The sequence below is a fragment of the Panthera leo genome, chromosome E3 (assembly GCF_018350215.1).
Source record: "Panthera leo isolate Ple1 chromosome E3, P.leo_Ple1_pat1.1, whole genome shotgun sequence".
NCBI classification, from domain to species: Eukaryota; Metazoa; Chordata; class Mammalia; order Carnivora; family Felidae; genus Panthera; species Panthera leo.
Window position 1 is genome coordinate 18,119,112 of NC_056694.1, and position 16,497 is coordinate 18,135,608.

Here is a 16,497-nt window from a genome sequence, read left to right on the forward strand (position 1 = left end):
TGGGCATTCTAACCTTGGGCCTCAAGTCTCTGTCACAAGGGAGCACTGTGGATACCCCTGAAATCTCAAGGTAGCTACTAGAGACTATCCTCACCTGTGAGGTGGAGAGGAAACTGAGGCAGGGAACAGTCACGCTGATGGGAATGTGACCCCAAAGTCTTACTAGTCGCACTTTTTTTTTTTTTTTTTGATGTTTGTCTTTGAGAGTGAGAGAGACAGAGCACGAGCAGGGGAGGGGCAGAGAGAGAGGGAGACACAGAAACCAAGCGGGCTCCAGGCTTTGAGCTGTCAGCACGGAGCCCGACGTGGGGCTCGAACCCGTGATGTGATATGATCTGATATGATCTGAGCTGAAGTCGGAGGCTTCACCGACCGAGCCACCCAGGCGCCATGGCCAGTCAACTAGTCGGACTGTCTTTGGTGGTCAGCTCCCTTAGACCCCAGGTGGGGGAGCTGATACCACAGGGGAGAGAATGGGGCCCCGCCTAGGCAGCCTCCCTGGGATGGCTCCTGCACTAGCTAGGTCTTTCCTCACTGGTAATTCCTCCAGGAAACTGCAGGCTGGGCGGGTTTTGGAATCTAGCCCTCAGGCTGCAGGTGCACCCACCCCTGCATCCCCTCCCCCGCCTCCCAGCACTTGGGAGACTCTCTCTCTCTGGCACCACCTGCTGGTCCCACCGCATAGCCGGCAGGCCTGTGCACTTGTCCCTCTCAGATGGGATGTCAGGATCCTGCCCAGGGGCCACAGGAACTGGAGTGCCTTTCTGGGCTTCTGATATGGGCTCTTCCCAAGCATCGAGGGAGGAGTTCCCTCTTTCCACCCTCCCCCGCAACCAGTGCAGAGCTCTTTCTGGGGGAAGGATCCAGGCATGATCAAATTTGCAACCAGTGCAGAGCCCTTTCTGAAGGAAAGATCAGGCGTGATCGAATTTGGCTGCACACAGGAGGCTGCACCAGCCCTTTGCCCAGGTAGAGCCGTAGGTACTAGGTTGATAACTAAGTAAAAAGATCCTGGGGAGAGAGAAGCTTGGGTTTACTTTCAGTATAACTGAGGAAGGCAACTTCTCTGATCTCCTCTGTCTGTGAAAGAGGCCAGGAATTCTCCTCCAGAACGGGGCTGATGCTTGGTTAGGGCCTTCTTCCTCTTCGTGCACTGAGGCCTGACCCTACGAGCCTGGTCTCTTTCCGAGTTGAGGTGCATTTGTGTGGCCAGTGGCTCCACTCAAGTCTGAGCTTGAGGCCAGGGGCTGACTGTTGAGCCCACAGCACTTGGTGGAGCTGGCTCAGAGTTGACGGGACAGGCAAGTGAATTGGCCCTTCCAGCCCAGCTTCCTTCTAACTGTCCTATATTGTCCCTTGAGAGAGGTAATGAACTTAACATGTGCCTGGTACCAGCCGAAGAGCTTTACATGCTATGTTAGCACAGCTTATGGCCAAAGGCCTCTGGGGATGGGTGACAGCAGGCGAGGTGGGTACGTTCCTACCCCTCAGCAACCGGCTCCTATGGCCGTCCCTCTGCTTGTCTTTACTAATGACCATCCCACTTCTGCCACCAACAACTGCTGCCTCACTCTCACCTTCCAAAAACCATTCCTTCAGTGACCTTGACCACCCCCTCAACATTGACGCTCACCCTTTGCATGTCTGGGTAATTCACTCACTAGAAACCTCCCTCCTTAACTCCACCCTCCCCATCCCCTGGGCTACTTAGCCCTGTCCCTCCTTAAACCATCCACCGCCCTCCCTGCCCGCCCCTGCCCAGCTGCATGTTGCTGGGGGAGGTACAGCCCACATGCTGACTGATCTGATTTTAAATTCCTGGCAACACATCTCAAGGGAGACCTAGGGCCTCTGACTCCGCTTCTCCTGCTTGTGCAAGATCTCCTTCAGAACTACCACTCACACCTCTCCCCTCAGCTTCCCACATCCCCACCCACTTTCTCTCACCTCTGAGAGAAAATAGAAGCACTTTGGGCAGGAAGCCCCCCCCCCCCAACCCCCGCTTCCCAGCAGCAAATCTAGCAAACTACCAGCACCTGGACTCCAACCGCCCCCCACCCCCGTTCCCACTGGGGATGTGTCCCCCTGAGCCCCACTCCTCCCCTTGAGCTCTACAACCCACCAATCTCAAGTCCCTGAGTCCACTCCTCCACGGATCACCTTTCTGTCCCACACTGTCAATCTCTCCCTCTCCCGGCTCCCTGTCACCAGCAGGTGTGCTCTACTTTTTGCCACACAGACTCAATGAGTGAGCTCCCCCTGGGCCCTCCCCTCCCTCCCGCCGCACCCCCTCCTCTATTTTCCCTTCGCAGCCACATTTCTTAGTTTCCATCCTCACCTCTCATTATCTCCTCATGTCACTCCCATCAGCTGCTGTCTCCACCCCTTCCTTCATGGAAACTGCTCTTATTGGCATCACCAATGACATCCCTGTTGCTAGACCCCTCAGTTAGATTCTCTTTGTTCAGCCTCTCCTGTCATTCGGGACAAGGGCCATCCCTCTTCCACACTGGGCTCCCATGACATGGCCTCCACCTCAGGGGCCACTCCTGTTTCCCTGGCCAGCTCCACCCCCTCTGCTCCATCTCAGTCACAGGTTGCCCTGAACCCCATTCTTAGTGACAACCTTGGCCAGTCCCATGGCTTTAGAGCATCTCTATCCCCCGGACTTCAAATGTAGTCCTCTATCCCTGACCTCACCCCTGAACTCTGGACTCCTTTCCAACTGAGTTGATGTCTCCACATGGCTCTCTGATGGCCATTGGGCTTGGCTGTATGACTTGTTCTGGCCAGTGAAATGCAAGGGGAAGTGGCATCACTGTCCTCTCCTTTCCCTTTTCCGTGGTGACAGGCAATATTCCAAACAGAGGCTGTTCTGTCAGTGTGGGTTCCCGAGAGAGAAATGGCATGAGGCAGAGTCACAGCTGACCCACAGTAGACCTGCCACAGGGACAGGAAATGTTTGCTGTGTTAGGGAACCGAAGTTGCGGGGTCGGGGGTGGGGGGTGCTACCATAGAGTAACCTAGCCTATCCTGACCACTTCTGTGTACCTCACAAGGTTGTAAAGTCTGGTAAGGTAATGGGGGAAGCTGTTCTTTAAATTGTACACATGGGGCGCCCGGGTGGCTCAGTCGGTTAAGTGTCCGACTTCAGCTCAGGTCGTGATCTCACGGCCCTTGAGTTCGAGCCCCGTGTCGGGCTCTGTGCTGACAGCTCAGAGCCTGGAGCCTGCTTTGGATTCTGTGTCTCCCTCTCTCTCTCTGCCCCTCCCCGGCTCATGTTCTCTCTCTCTCTCAAAAATAAATTAAAAAATAAATAAATAAATAAATGTACGCAGGAAGACGGGCCCAGTACTGATTGTAGGGTGAGGGAGACCGGATATACCCCAATGACAGGAAAAGGGGCTTCACTGGAGATAATGTGGAGTTCACATTATCTGGCGTGAGCCGGATGTGAGCCTGATTCTAAGCCAGTCCCTTTGGACTAAATTGGACTAAATTTACCCTTGAGAGTCCCTTAAATTGCCCATAAAATACAGAACACTGTGACCTCTGATGAAGTTCAACACAACCTGTTTTCCTCCAGCAGTCGAGCAATTGGCTTTTCTTTGCTTGAATACCGATAAAGTAATTGACTTAAGGACCCTTTGAGTAGGAAAGATCTGTGTCTGGGCGCCTGGGTGGCTCAGTTGGTTGTCTGTCTGGATGTCAGTTCTGGTCATGATCCCAGAGTCATGGGATTGAGCCCAGCACTGGGCTTTGCACTGAGCATGGAGCCTGCTTTAGATTTTCTCACTCCTCTCGTTCCTCTGCCCCTCTCCCCCTCCCCAAGTTTATTTTATTTTATTTTATTTATTTATTTATTTATTTATTTTTTAAGGACATGGTTTTTTATTTTTTTTTCAATATATGAAATTTATTGTCAAATTGGTTTCCTCTAAAAGTTTAAAAAGAAAAATGGAGCACCTGGGGTGGCTCATTTGGTTAAGCTCCCTCCCAACTTCAGTTCAGGTCATGATGTCGTGGTCTGTGGGTTCAAGCCCACAAGCTTCAGAGCCTGGAGCCTGCTTTGGATTCTGTGTCTCCCCCTCTGCCCCTTCCCCTGCTCGCCCTCAGTCTTTCTCTGTCTCTCAAAAATAAATGCTAAAAAGGGGCGCCTGGGTGGCGCAGTCGGTTAAGCGTCCGACTTCAGCCAGGTCACGATCTCGCGGTCCGTGAGTTCGAGCCCCGCGTCAGGCTCTGGGCTGATGGCTCGGAGCCTGGAGCCTGTTTCCGATTCTGTGTCTCCCTCTCTCTCTGCCCCTCCCCCGTTCATGCTCTGTCTCTCTCTGTCCCAAAAATAAATAAAAAACGTTGAAAAAAAAAAATTAAAAAAAAAAAAAATAAATGCTAAAAAAAAAATTTTTTTTTAATTTAAAAAGAAAGAAAAATCTGCATCTTTAAACAGTGAAATCACACTCAGCGTGGTAAGATGTTTACCCAGTCTATTTTCTTTTCCTCCTAAGCCCACAACTAATCTCTATTTCCCAACCTCCCTTGCATAGAGATGTGGCTGCATGACTGAGTTGTAGCCAATGGAAAGTGAAGGGAAATAGACGTGCCAATTCCCTGGCTTCCCGTAAAAGCCATCCTCAGACAATCCTCCAGGCCCACCTCCCCCGCCTAGCTAACGCGAGGGTGGAATGTTCTTGGAAGTCCTGTGTTGAAAATGGCGGCTTCCCTGAGTCTCAGCTTCAGGAGAGCTGCTTCCCAGTCGGGAGCTCCTGATGAGGACTTAACAGGAGTCAGAAATCAACTTCTGTTGTGATTGAGCCACTGTGCATCTTGAGGTTGTTACAGCGGTGAGGCTTACCGGAGGGAAGAACAGATTCACGGTGCCCGGGCCGTGCCCTCCCGGAGGCTTGAGCCCGTTGAGTGGAATGGGCAAATGGAATGTCTTGCATGGTGGTTATTCGTTTATTCTGAAAGCATATACTTGAAATCCAGAAAGTTCTTACTGCACATATGATGTCTTAGTCCATTCGGGCTGCAAGATACCACAGACCGGGGGCTTGTAAACCACAGTCATGCATTTCTCACAGTTCTGGAGGCTGGAAGTCCAAGATCGAGGCACCACCGGCACGGTCAAGTTCTGGTGAGAATTCTCTTCCTGCTTCTTCCTGCCGGCACCTTTCACTTTGTCCTCACTTGGTGGAAGGGGCAAGAGAGCTCTCTGGGGCCTCTTTTGTGAGATCCCTAATCCCATTCATGAAGGCTCAAGACCTTGTCACCTCCTAAGGGCCCCATCTCCAAACGCCATCACGTCGAGCATTAGGTTTCAACATGAATTTTAGGAGCATACAAACAGCCATGGTAACATATGGCTCCACCACGTTCCTTAAAATTTTTTTTTCTTAATGTTTTTATTTATTTTTGAGACAGAGAGAGACAGAGCATGAGCAGGGGAGGGGCAGAGAGAGAGGGAGACACAGAATCTGAAGCAGGCTCCAGGCTCCGAGCTGTCAGCACAGAGCCCGATGCGGGGCTCGAACTCACAGACTGCAAGATCATGACCTGAGCCGAATTTCGATGCTCAGCCGACTGAGCCACCCAGGCGCTCCTCCACCACGTTCCTTAGATCAAATTCAGCCTAGACTTTCCCCGCTGGCCTCCTCCAGGCCACTCTGCTGGGCTCAGTCCAGCCACTGGACATGGGACCAAAGGCACAGGCTGACCTCCAGGCCCTACCAGGGGAGGGGACTCACGAGTCTTTGATGCTGGGGCCTCAGGGGTGTATTCTTCTGAGTGGAGACACTCACACTCCCCTGCCCACCTCTCCCTCTTTTTTAGGCCATGGTTTGCTGGGTTTACGTAAGTTAGAGACTCCTGGTGTCGCTGTAAATGGTGAGGGTCGAAGAGCCAAGGAGGCAGGGCCGGCGGTGGAGGGAGCCATCTTGAGTGCTGAAAGGATGCATCCCTCTGGAGGGGACAGCTGGTTCACGAGGGATGAAGGACAGTGGGCAGACAGATGGGAATCTGGGAGCAGGCCAGGCAGGGGGACCCCTGAAGCATTGGAATGGCAGCTGAGTAATGTATACTAGCTTCAAGTATAAATCTGTCCCTGCCTAGACAAGTGCCCTCCAAAAGAGGGCACAGGCGATTTGCCACAGCCTCATTTGTTTTGGTGGCAGGACCTGGTGAAACAAATAATGGAATTCTGTGCCACCATTAAGCAGGCTGCCGACGTGGACGGCTGCGGGTGGTAAACGTTAAGGGTGCAGGCTCTGGAGCCAGGCCAAGCAAGATGGACGCCTCTGAGGGCCTCGACCTACTCCCTGGAAAATGGGCACAATAAAAGGCTTGTCGTGCTGTCTAGTACACAGGACAGCGTAGGCGTGGGGCGAAGTGAGGCAACAGACGCACACAAAAAGCACTTGGCACGAGGGTGGCTTGGGACAGTGGAACAGCACACCCGCAGGATGAGGTTTACGATATGGGGATGTGTGCGTGCAGACGTGGAGAATTTACCGAGACAGACATCTGAGCTCTGAGTAGCCCTGGTCACCTCTGGGGAGGAGAGGGGGCTTAAGGAGGCAGACTTGGTCACGATTTAGTATCTTTGCCGCGCGAATATTTTACCTATTATTTGGAAAGATTTCCTCGGTGGCTCCATGTGGCCCTCAGGACAAAACCCAAACGCCCTACGGGACTCCTCGGGCTGCCCCGCTGGCTTGAGGGCATCTCTTACCCGCCCCCCAGCCCCCAGCCCCCAGCCCCCAGCCCCCAGCGCTGAGTGTTCCAGGCACATCGATCTGTTTCCATTTCCCTTTCTGCAACTGCTCAGTGTGCTCTCTGGCCTCTCCAGGCTCCCAAAGTCTCAGCTGCGAATCCACCCTCTCTGATACATTAACCCTTCCCACCCCAATCCCTGGCAGCGGTCTAGACACCCACCCGCTTCAGCCACACCTAAGCGCTCCGGGACTTCTGGACTTCCTTCTCCTGTCCCCTCCTCCAAGCACCACCAGACCACCCCCCCCTCCCCCCAGCCGCCGCTCACATGCTCGCCTGTGACCTCCAAGAGGGCTGACCTAATCCCCTGGGCCTAGCACAGGCGTTGAGGCTCTATACCCATCTGCTAAATTTCAGCTCTCCGGGACACGAAGGCCTCCTGGCCAAGCTATTATAAGGATGAAATGAGTGGCATCCGCAACCCCCCAGCACAGGATCTGGCATATGGTAGGCTCAATATAGCCTTAAAAAGCAAGCTGGTGCCAGACAGCAGAGAAAGCTCAAATGGCAGGGCTAGGTAGCTATTAGGGACAGATGCCCAGAACAATGTCTACTACAGCAGGTGCCCAGAACTGTTTACGAAGGAACAGTGATTCTCAACATTATGGGGAAGAATCGGTCACCCGCAGTGTATTAAACTTGCGGACCTCTGGGCCCATCCCTAGAGATTCCAACTCCAAAGGTCTGGCACAAGGTCCGAGCAGCTGAATTTTAAACCAACTCTCGAGAAACCAACTGATCTGTTCGTGAATATTTATTAAGTGGCTATGATATGCCAGGTTCAGGTTAATCTTCATTGCGGGGACAGAGGAAGAACAAGAAAAGTCTGTGCCCTCAGGGAGTTTACATTCTGGTGGGGATAGAAAATATGAGGTATACAAATAAATGGAGACAGCCAGTGACGAGGTCATCAAGAAACTAGGCAGAGACAGGGTACGAGCTTGGGTGGCAGGGAGGGCCTCTGTCTGAGGTCACTGTGGAACGACAGGACAGAGCCAGACAGTAAGCAACTAGGGGAAAGCATCCAGATGAATCTTCTTTTTCCCCAAGCTCCCCTCAACCCAGGCCTTGGTCCAACTGTATCTCAAAGGAAACCAAATCCTGGAGGGTGACGTCCCCCTCCCCCTTTATTACAGAGGTTTTCAGAGCTGGGATAGACCAGACACAGGAGGCTGGGATGGGAAAGGATCTACTCGGCTCCTTCTCTCTTGGCCGTGGGACCGCAGGCTTCCTCTGGCCAGGGGCACAGGCCTGACTCCCTGCCTGTCGAGAAACCTGGCCCCTACCCCATCTCCCTCATTCAGGTGTCTCTGAAGCCTCAGGCCAAGCCAGACCCCAGAGCTGAGCCAGCAGGTGCGACAATGCCCGGCTCTCAGACAGGTCTCTTGGTGCCCTAGGAGCACTGCCCGTATGGGCGGGGCCTCCTGAGCATCCTTCCTGATTTGAAGTCCAGGTCCTGGGGAATCCTACTGGTGGGACTGGTCCTCAGGATTTCAGAGAACATGGCATCACCAAAGAGGCCGACGCCCTTCCCAGCAGGCCGGACAACACATTAGGAAGACGTGAGCCTGGGACCTCGCGGGAGTGAGAGGGGGAGCCGCGTGGCACAGCGAGACTCCCAGGGCAGGTGGGCAGCCAGGGGCTGGAGGTTCCGGGGTCACTTCTTCCTGGCACGGTCCGCGGCGTCCAGGGCAGCCATGTTGCGGGCGGCTGTGATCAGGTGGACGACACTGATGAGAGACTTGAGCACCGCGATAGGGGCGGTGACCCAGAGGCCCACTCGGAAAAGACCCACAGAGCCAACTGCAGAAGGGAGCACGGGGGGGATACAAAGAAAATGGGAGGCAGGTGAGGGAGAGGCCTGGGAGCTGGCGGCCTTCAGGCCTTCGTCACCCCGGGGCAGGCCAGGCCCCCCTCCCACGCTCCTGCCCAGCCCCTCGCCTCCTACCTAAAGGTCCCTCGGAGAAATTGAACAGGTAGAGGAGACAGTAGAAGAGCTCGTTTCCAGCACACAGGGTAAACAGAGCGGGCTGCACAAACAGCAGATCGGCTGCTTCAGCAAGGGTAGTGCCGCCCCTCCCCCTGCGAAGGGAGGGGGGACCAGAACCCTCTGCGGATGGGTAGCCGCCGGGAAGAACCAGACCCGGGAAATGGGTGTGCAGGGTGGGGCAAGGGTGAGAGGAAAGAGCAATCTCAGCTCTCTCTTTATTGCTTCTCTCTTGAAACATCCTTTCAGACACGACCTCCGCTTCCAGAAAAAAGCCCACACTTGACGGCCTAAGACTCCTTGCGCACTGGCTCCACAGGCCAATCTGGCTTCGCTCTCTCTCCTTCCCTCCCGGGGAAGGTTCCCCCTCTCTGGATGCACCTGCCCCTCTCTGGGTGCACCGGGCCTCCAGCCCACCTGCTGCCTGCACAAGTCCTCCTCACCAATCCTGCCCTCCCCTTCGTGCCTCAGCTTACAGGCCTCCCCTGCCCCCTCCGGAGAAAACTCTGGGTTGGTTCCTCCCTCCCGACCCCTAAGGTAGGACTAGGGCTGGGCCCCCGCAGGAGCTGAGGGAGCTGGGGGAATAAGGGAGGGGCAGGAAATGCTCACCCTGGAGGTGTAGTAGATGCGAAGCACGGGATTTCCAGACAGGTCGATCATCTTGTGACTCTCACTGCCTCGGACCACAGAACTTGGGGAGAAAGCAAGGGGAATCCATGAGCACTCCTGACCACTAACGCCCATCTAATCCTCCTATCCACCCTCACGACGTAGGTGCTGGGATCTGGGATCGTCCCTGCCCTACAGAGGAAGTGGGGCACAGCTGAGGACCACAGTCTTGCCTGAAGCCACACAATTACCTCCTTGGTAATTACCTAGCAGAGTCAGGATTCGAAGGCTGTTTCAAAAGCCCCCAGCTGTTATCTATTTGGAATTCTGGGACCATCCGGTCTGAAGAGTTTTAGGGATTGCTTAATTCAACTGTGAACAGGACCAAGAGCTGACCGACAGAGGATTTGCCCAGGGTCCTTCAACAAAGGAGAGCTGAAAGGGAGACCTCCCAGGAAGCCGGAAGCCGTCCCAAACACCCTCCCAGACAGCCTCCCCCCCTCCCCACTCTAGTTTCTTCTTCAGCTGGTCGGCACCCCCAGAATCACAGACCTGTGGAGGTGCAGCCAGTGGCTGGCCACATCCAAGCTCATGCTGAGCTGGAAGAGAAGGGTGGCCCGTGGGTACAGCAGGGCCAGGTTGACCAGCAGACACATGGTGGAGCAGCGGTCCGTCAGCATGTCCAGCATGGCCCCAAACCGGGTCCCTGAAAAACGGGGGCTGTTAGGTGGGAAGGGGCCATCAGGGGCAGGGACCAGGTTTGCTGTGTCTTTCTGATGCAGAGTCTAAAAGAAGCCTGAAAATGTCAGCACCTACTTGCCTGGGGAGGAAAACAGGCTGCTGCTATCTGTGCGGTGTGAGGTCAATGGACAAGGGTCACCATGCAGGAAATGCAGAGACACAGGAGCGAGTAGCAGGGCCTGAGAAGGCTAGGTCTACAGCTCATCAATCCCAGAATCAATGGTCCGGGACTCAAGACAAGCAGACTTAAAGTCTTAGGGAAAGTCTTGCTGGTGGGTTTGGAGAACAGAATAAAAAAAATCAACCCTCCAGAAACCATCCGTCTTCCTTCTCCATTCTCCCTCTAAACATGCCTTCTGGAACCCCTATTCCTTGTGCCTGGCACACAGGAGACCCCCCAGCAAACACCTGTCGAGTGGATTTTTATTCAGAGAGACCTTCAGCACTGCCACTGCCACCTCGTCTTGCTTACCCCACACCCTATCAGTGAGTTCTTCTTCAGAGCCCGCTAAAATCCCTTCGGTTACAAAACCAGGCCATTCTGTTCTGCCTTCTAGAGATGGGAATGACGGAGCCCTCTGGTTCCGAGTACCCGCCCGCCCTAAGGTCTCAGGAAGCAGGAAAAGGGGACCGAGGGTTGTCGGGCCCCAAGGCTGGTTGGGAGGAAGGTGTCAGTCACCTTGATTAAGGGCTCGAGCAGCGTGTCCATCGAAAGCGTCCAGAAGTCCGCTGAGCAAGTAGAAGGAGGAGGCCGTGAGGGGGCAACAGGGCATGAAGTAGAAAGAAACGATGGCAAAGACAATCCGGGCATAACCTTGGGATGGACGGGGGCAGAGAGGGTGGAATCAGAAACCCCGCCCGAGGCCCCTCACCCTCCCGTTCGGCCCGGAGCCGCGGGCAGCACTCACCGATGAGGTTAGGCACAAACAGGAAGATATTTTCGCCTGGCATCGCGGCGACCCCCTTGCAGCCCCGGGCCCGATCTGGAGGTGGCAACTGAGTCCCAGCCCCGCCGCGCGGCCTCCCCCTCCGGCCCGGCGCACCGGCAGCGCCAAGAGCGCGCAGCTCCCCGCTGTCCCCGCCCGGCCCCAGGTGTTAGAGCTCGCAGCCCGCCGGAGCACCGGCCGGCCCAGATGTGCGTCAGGCGCCGGGGCGCGCACACGCCGCCCTCCCCGGGGGGGCAGGCCCTCGCGCCTCCAGCGGCCGCCCTCGCCACCCCAGCTGAGCCCCACCGGGCAAAATTGGAAGAAAAAAGAAAAAAGAAATAAAAAGCTTAAAAATGGCTGCGGCCCCTTTAAGACCTGCCCGCTTCCTCTTCCCTTTCCTCCCTCCGCCCCTTTCCATCGGCGCGTACCAAAACGCAGAGGGAGGAGGGGGCAAGGAACCCATGACGCCGAGGAGGGAACCGAGAAGGAGAGGTCAAAAGAAAAGGAGGCCCAGAGGAACTGCTTCCACTCTTCCCTCTCCGGAGGGTATAGCTTCCTGGAGACGAAGACACGGAGAAAATATTCCGCCCTCCTAGACCTACGCGTCCCTGAGATACAAGGTTATTTAGTACAGCCCACATGGTTTCTTCCCCGCCCCTGTCTCGCCCTTGCTCTCGCAGGCTCCAGGGAGCGAGAGAATGGCTAGAGAGGTTGGAAGGCGGCCGAGGGCGGGGTTGTTTCTTGCGTGCCCCTAGTGGTAGGAGGACTGGGTCCCAGGCACTACCTGTGATCTTCCAAAGTTTTTCAGACTTCTGGTGCTGGGCCCAGCATCCCCAAGGAGGGACCCAGAAGGAGGTGGAGTGGAGACCAGAGGAGCGAACGCGACATGCTGGGAAAATGCTCCCCGTCCCCGGCCCCCGCCTTTGGTTCTAGAATCCCTAATATCCTGGCAACCGGGCTGCAGAACGTCCGCAGACACCAAGGGTTTTATAGCGACGGTAGCCGCACCACCTCGGTCCCCCCCTCTTTCCAACCTTCCTCCCCAGCGCCTACTCCCCGTCCCCTGAGACCTAAATAGGAGCTCCTTAGCCCTCTCCGTTTACCTCTTCCCGAGACTTCAACTCCTGCCAGGTCTGGGCCGGCAAGCCAGCTGCCTTGATTTGGGAAGGGCCTTAGGTGGGAGGAAGGAGAGTGTCCCTGGGAGAAGTGGGGGTGGGGAGAGGATTGTTGTGAGCGTCCCTATTCCACTCCCTCCCCCCAGGAAGATTTAAGGCAAGGATTTCCCCCACCCAGGGAGAGAACTGAGACAGCAGGATGGTTCACCTAAAGGCCTTATTTAAATCTGGCCCCGAGGAATGGTGGTGGGATGGGTCTGGGGGAAGTGGGCTGGTTTCTCAGCCTAACACAGGCTCCACCTGTTCCCAGGAGGATGGCGTCCACACCTACCAGGAATGAGGAGGAAAAGGGCAGCAGGATGTCCCAAGCTGCAACCTCCTTGGGTGGAGGTCCAGTGAGCATGGGGGTGAGACGGAGTGGAGAGCTCCTAGGCCAGGGGTTAGAGTCTCCAGCCTTGAGAGGCTAGCTTCAACCCTGAGCCCATAGCCCCCAGCACTAGGCCCTCAGGTCCTCAAAGAAACTCCCGCCCCCCCCTAAAAAAAAAAAACAACGCCCCCCTACTTCCAGGGCCGCCTTTGTCAAATCTCAAGACTCAGCCCTCCAGTACCAGACTCCTTAGACCCAGAGCCCCAGCCTGGGAGCCCCCAGTCCCAGGACTCCCATGTGGGGACTCCTAGGCTGAGTCTCTCTGATTTCCCCTTTTGCAGGTTTCATTATCCCGTTCTGAGGAATTCCTGACCCAGATCAGCACAGAACTTACTGATGAGGCCTTGTTTACCGCTGGCTACGGCACGAACCCTGTGCCCACCAAGGAAAAACAGACCCAAGACCGAGGGACTCAGATATCCAAACACGGTGACCCCACCTCCAGGACCACTGTGTCCAGAGACCCCACCATACCCCTAGTTCCAATCCCTGACCCCTCCCAACCACAGCTGAGCTCTCCAGCAATCTCACGTCTCACAGCCCTCCCTGGGACTGCTTAGTGCTTCCCCCGCACAACTCACCCAGTACCCACTCCCCACTGCTGGCCAGGAATCACCTCAGCCCCTTCCTCTCTAGCCACATCTCTTTCTGGCTAGAGGGGTAGGAAATTCTCTGACTGGGGCTTCTACTTCTAGTGTTCTTCAAGACCCGAGGCACCGACACCCCGTGAGTAAATCTTCAATGGAGATGCCCTTTGTCCTGGGAAAAGGATAAGGAGCCTGGAGGGGAGAGAGGGAGGGTTTGACAACATCCTAGCGGGGCAGAGGGATTTTTAAACCGGGAAGTCCGATTCTCTTCTGGTCTGATCCTCAAATTCAGACTTCTCAGCCCTCCCCTTTCCGTCCGCCATCTCTAGTTCTGACAGAAACCGTACCCGCACCAAGACCCACCTCCTGCCATCCCCTCGTGACAAGGTTTGTACCGAGTCCATGAATGACAACGCCATTCAGTATTAACCGAACGTGTGGAGTTCACAGGCTATGCGAGTCCCCGTTTCAGGAGGTTGGGACCCAGAAACGAACGATACGGTCTCTGCCCCTGAAGAGTTCACGGTGTCGTGTGGGACCGGTCAAGTAGATGGTCAGTTACAGCATAATATGTATAAGAGCCCTGTAATAGAAGTGTAATAGAAGTGGAAACAGTGAGAAGAGCCCTTATCCCAGCTGCAGTTGGAACAGCAAGGAAAGGAATCATGGGACTTCCTGGAGGGGGTGACACCGAAAGAAAGAATCTTCCAGGGGAAAAAAAAAAAATGGATTGGTCAGTGTATTCCAAGTGGTAGGGCTTGCTTGGGCGAAGACACAAAGGCGAGTCTCACTAGATGCTTAGGGCAGGGGAGAGGGTGGGGCCAGAGGCAGTTTAACCGCGGGAGGACTCAGGCAGGGTAGCCAGGGACTATTCAGAGACCTTATGTGTGCTTATTAAGATCAGAAGTCACTGAAGAGATTTGAGCAAGAGAGGCTGCAATTTTAGATCAGTCACTCTGGTGGTCAGTGGGGAGAATGACCTGGAAAGGGAAGACCGGAGGTGGAGGCCAGTTAGGAATTGTGCCAAGAGACTGAGTCGGTGATGATTAGGTCTCGAATTGTCACAGTGATAGTATCGATGAGAAGAGGAGCAGATATGAGAAATAAAGACCAGGAAGACTGAGTTTGGTAATTGATTAGAAATGATAGGGGAACAAATAAAAGAGGGAATCAGATGACCCCTCCCTCCCCCCAGGTTTCTGACTTAGGTAACAAGGCTGATGACCTCATGCTTCTGCTCCAAACTCCACACTAGTTCCCCGTTTCAGAGTAAAAGCCATAGCCCATCATAGCTTATAAGGCCCTACATGATCTCTGTCCTTCCCCTTGTTTGCCCCTGTTCCAGTCATGCCAGCCTTCTCACTCTTCTTGGAGTATGGCAGCCATGCTCCCGCCTTTGGACAGATCCCACTCCGTGTGGAAACGTAGTGTAGATAGTTGGAAATACGGCTTCAAAACTCACTGGAGACATCTGGGCTGGCGACAGAAATTGGATTTCGGAGGGAGTTGGCAGTTGAAGGATGTGTGGTTGCCCCCAGAGGTGGGGGTTATGCAGAGTAAGAAAAAAGAGGACCCTGAGGGCAGAGCCCTGAAGAGTGTCTCCATGTAAGGAGTTGGTGGAGGAGGAGACGGGGGTCATGAAAAGGAACTGACAGCAAATATTTATTGAGTGTCTTGTTCGTGCCCGGTCCACCAGGTCTGAGGGATAGTCATTTCTCCAGGGCTGCTGCTTCAAATGTTCATGACCAAGACCAGAAGCACAAGAGAGCTGAGAACAATCCACTGTTCTTATCCTCAGGGAGCTGGCTTCCTAGTGCCTTTGGGACACTTGAGGTCTCCCAATTGGGCTTTGGTGTTAGAAGCAGCTTGAAGTAGCAGAAAAACCCTGGGTTAATCTGGTGTCAACCTAATAGTTAGCTTAGATAGGAAGCAAGTTGCTTTCTTCCTCCCCATGTGTCAAATGGGAGCCTTGGACAAGATGCTCTGTAAGGGCCCTACCTGCCCGTACAGTGGTTTCCTGCTTCTTCCCAAATGGCACTTGATTGAGAATTTCATCCTGAGCCAATACCCTCTCATCCCCCTGGGCAGCACCCCATGGTCCCAACGGATTTTTTCCTTCCTCAAGAAAGAACGTGGAAGCCTACAGACCTTTGAATTGCCCCTTGAAATATAGGTCATTGTAGGTGATCGAAATGTTGAGTGGGGGGATGGGTGAGTGGATGGAGAGGGTAGGCAAATGGATGAATGGATAAATGGTTAGGTAAATTCACTGAATGTTCATTGGACACTTTCTATGTGCCAGCAGTGCCATAGGGACTGGAGGCTAGAAGTGAGCAAGATAGAGTCCCTGCTTTTGAGAAGTTTAAATGGGGGTGGAGTGATTAGGTGGAAGAGAGGTGAGTGAGTGGATGGATGAATGAGGGATAGGTGGATGGGCAGACAGATGAGCAGAAAGATTGATGAAGAATGATGGGTTGATATGTGGATAAATACGTGGATGGATGGATGGATGGATGGTGGGTGGGTGGGTGGGTGGATGGATGGATGGATGGTGGGTGGATGGATGGATGGTGGGTGGGTGGGTGGGTGGATGGATGGATGGATGAGTGGGTAAATAGGGAATAGTGGTTGCATAAATAGGTGAGTGGGGTATATGGGTTAGATGGATAGGTGAAGGATAGAAGGATAAGAAGACACGAGCCTTGGGTCCAAAGAATCAGAAGGATTCTTAACATCTGAAGGATGACCCCAACCCTCTTCGGTGCTGCTCTTGGCCTCTCAAGTCCTCCCCTGTTCTGTCCTTCTAGAACGTGCATCAGAGCTCCTCTTTCACGAGTCATTAACACTTCACTTTGCTGGGACTTCTGGTCATGAGCAACATACCCCTGGAAGCTTCCTAGGTGTTCAGGAACCATCACACACCTCTCCCCCTCAACTGGCAAGAACATCACCAGAAATCAAAGGCTTTAATAAAAAGACAGAGGTCCTTCCCTCCTCCCAACCCAGGTCATGCTCTGGAGTGACTTCTCTGGGGTGGGGATATGAGAGGGTGGCCCTGTCTCCCCCCGTGCCTTCCTTCCTTCCCTCCTTCCTTCCTTTGTCTCCTCCCCCCTCCTCCTGCTCCTTTTTTTTGTTTTGCCAGATGTGTGGGCATATTGGTGGACAGGAATATTCCATATTATTGGAATGGCTTTAATATAGGCGGTTAACAAACTGTTATCAGTCAACCTGTTGGCAGAGATGAGTTCATGGATCTAAACCCAGCCTCGTAGCCAAACTCCAACAGCTTAAGGTCTAGGCCTCTGGCATCTGACAAGATACACCCTTGCTTCTGGCA

The 16,497-nt window shown here is 54.2% G+C and overlaps 2 protein-coding genes across 6 annotated transcripts; one reads left to right on the plus strand and one right to left on the minus strand.

The window, feature by feature from the left end:
• Positions 1–7,504: 7,504 nt before the first annotated feature.
• On the minus strand, positions 7,505–11,896 carry CDIPT (CDP-diacylglycerol--inositol 3-phosphatidyltransferase). 2 transcript variants are annotated; one of them, XM_042922315.1, is made up of 6 exons: positions 11,816–11,896; positions 10,785–10,919; positions 9,917–10,070; positions 9,365–9,446; positions 8,717–8,798; positions 7,505–8,571 (listed from the first exon to the last, which is right to left on the minus strand). In XM_042922315.1, exons 2-6 carry the CDS (start codon positions 10,876–10,878, stop codon positions 8,426–8,428), a joined length of 558 nt encoding a protein of 185 aa, XP_042778249.1. In that variant the 5' UTR covers positions 10,879–10,919; positions 11,816–11,896; the 3' UTR covers positions 7,505–8,425. The 2 variants fall into 2 exon arrangements, with proteins under 2 accessions (XP_042778249.1, XP_042778248.1); XM_042922314.1 differs by lacking the exon at positions 11,816–11,896 and adding an exon at positions 11,014–11,413.
• Positions 11,897–11,984: 88 nt separating this feature from the next.
• LOC122209976 (putative protein T-ENOL) lies at positions 11,985–16,165 on the plus strand. Of its 4 annotated transcripts, none has more exons than XM_042922317.1 (6): positions 11,985–12,029; positions 12,457–12,553; positions 12,855–13,002; positions 13,269–13,299; positions 13,490–13,547; positions 15,968–16,165. In XM_042922317.1, exons 2-6 carry the CDS (start codon positions 12,461–12,463, stop codon positions 16,001–16,003), a joined length of 366 nt encoding a protein of 121 aa, XP_042778251.1. In that variant the 5' UTR covers positions 11,985–12,029; positions 12,457–12,460; the 3' UTR covers positions 16,004–16,165. The 4 variants fall into 4 exon arrangements, 3 of the variants coding, with proteins under 3 accessions (XP_042778251.1, XP_042778253.1, XP_042778250.1); XM_042922319.1 differs by lacking the exon at positions 11,985–12,029 and adding an exon at positions 12,036–12,207; XM_042922316.1 differs by lacking the exon at positions 11,985–12,029 and adding an exon at positions 12,036–12,162.
• Positions 16,166–16,497: the final 332 nt, after the last annotated feature.

Coding starts and splice junctions, on each gene's coding strand:
- CDIPT (XM_042922314.1), bottom strand. CDS start 11,056: ATGCCAGGCGAAAATATCTTCCTGTTTGTGCCTAACCTCATCG. Junction 10,071..10,784: donor TGCTCGAGCCCTTAATCAAG/GTGACTGACACC, acceptor CCCGTTTTTCAG/GGACCCGGTTTGGGGCCATG. Junction 8,572..8,716: donor TTTCTCCGAGGGACCTTTAG/GTAGGAGGCGAG, acceptor TCCCTTCTGCAG/TTGGCTCTGTGGGTCTTTTC.
- LOC122209976 (XM_042922317.1), top strand. CDS start 12,461: ATGGCGTCCACACCTACCAGGAATGAGGAGGAAAAGGGCAGCAGGATG. Junction 13,003..13,268: donor GACTCAGATATCCAAACACG/GTGACCCCACCT, acceptor TTCTACTTCTAG/TGTTCTTCAAGACCCGAGGC. Junction 13,548..15,967: donor TGCCATCCCCTCGTGACAAG/GTTTGTACCGAG, acceptor CTGTCCTTCTAG/AACGTGCATCAGAGCTCCTC.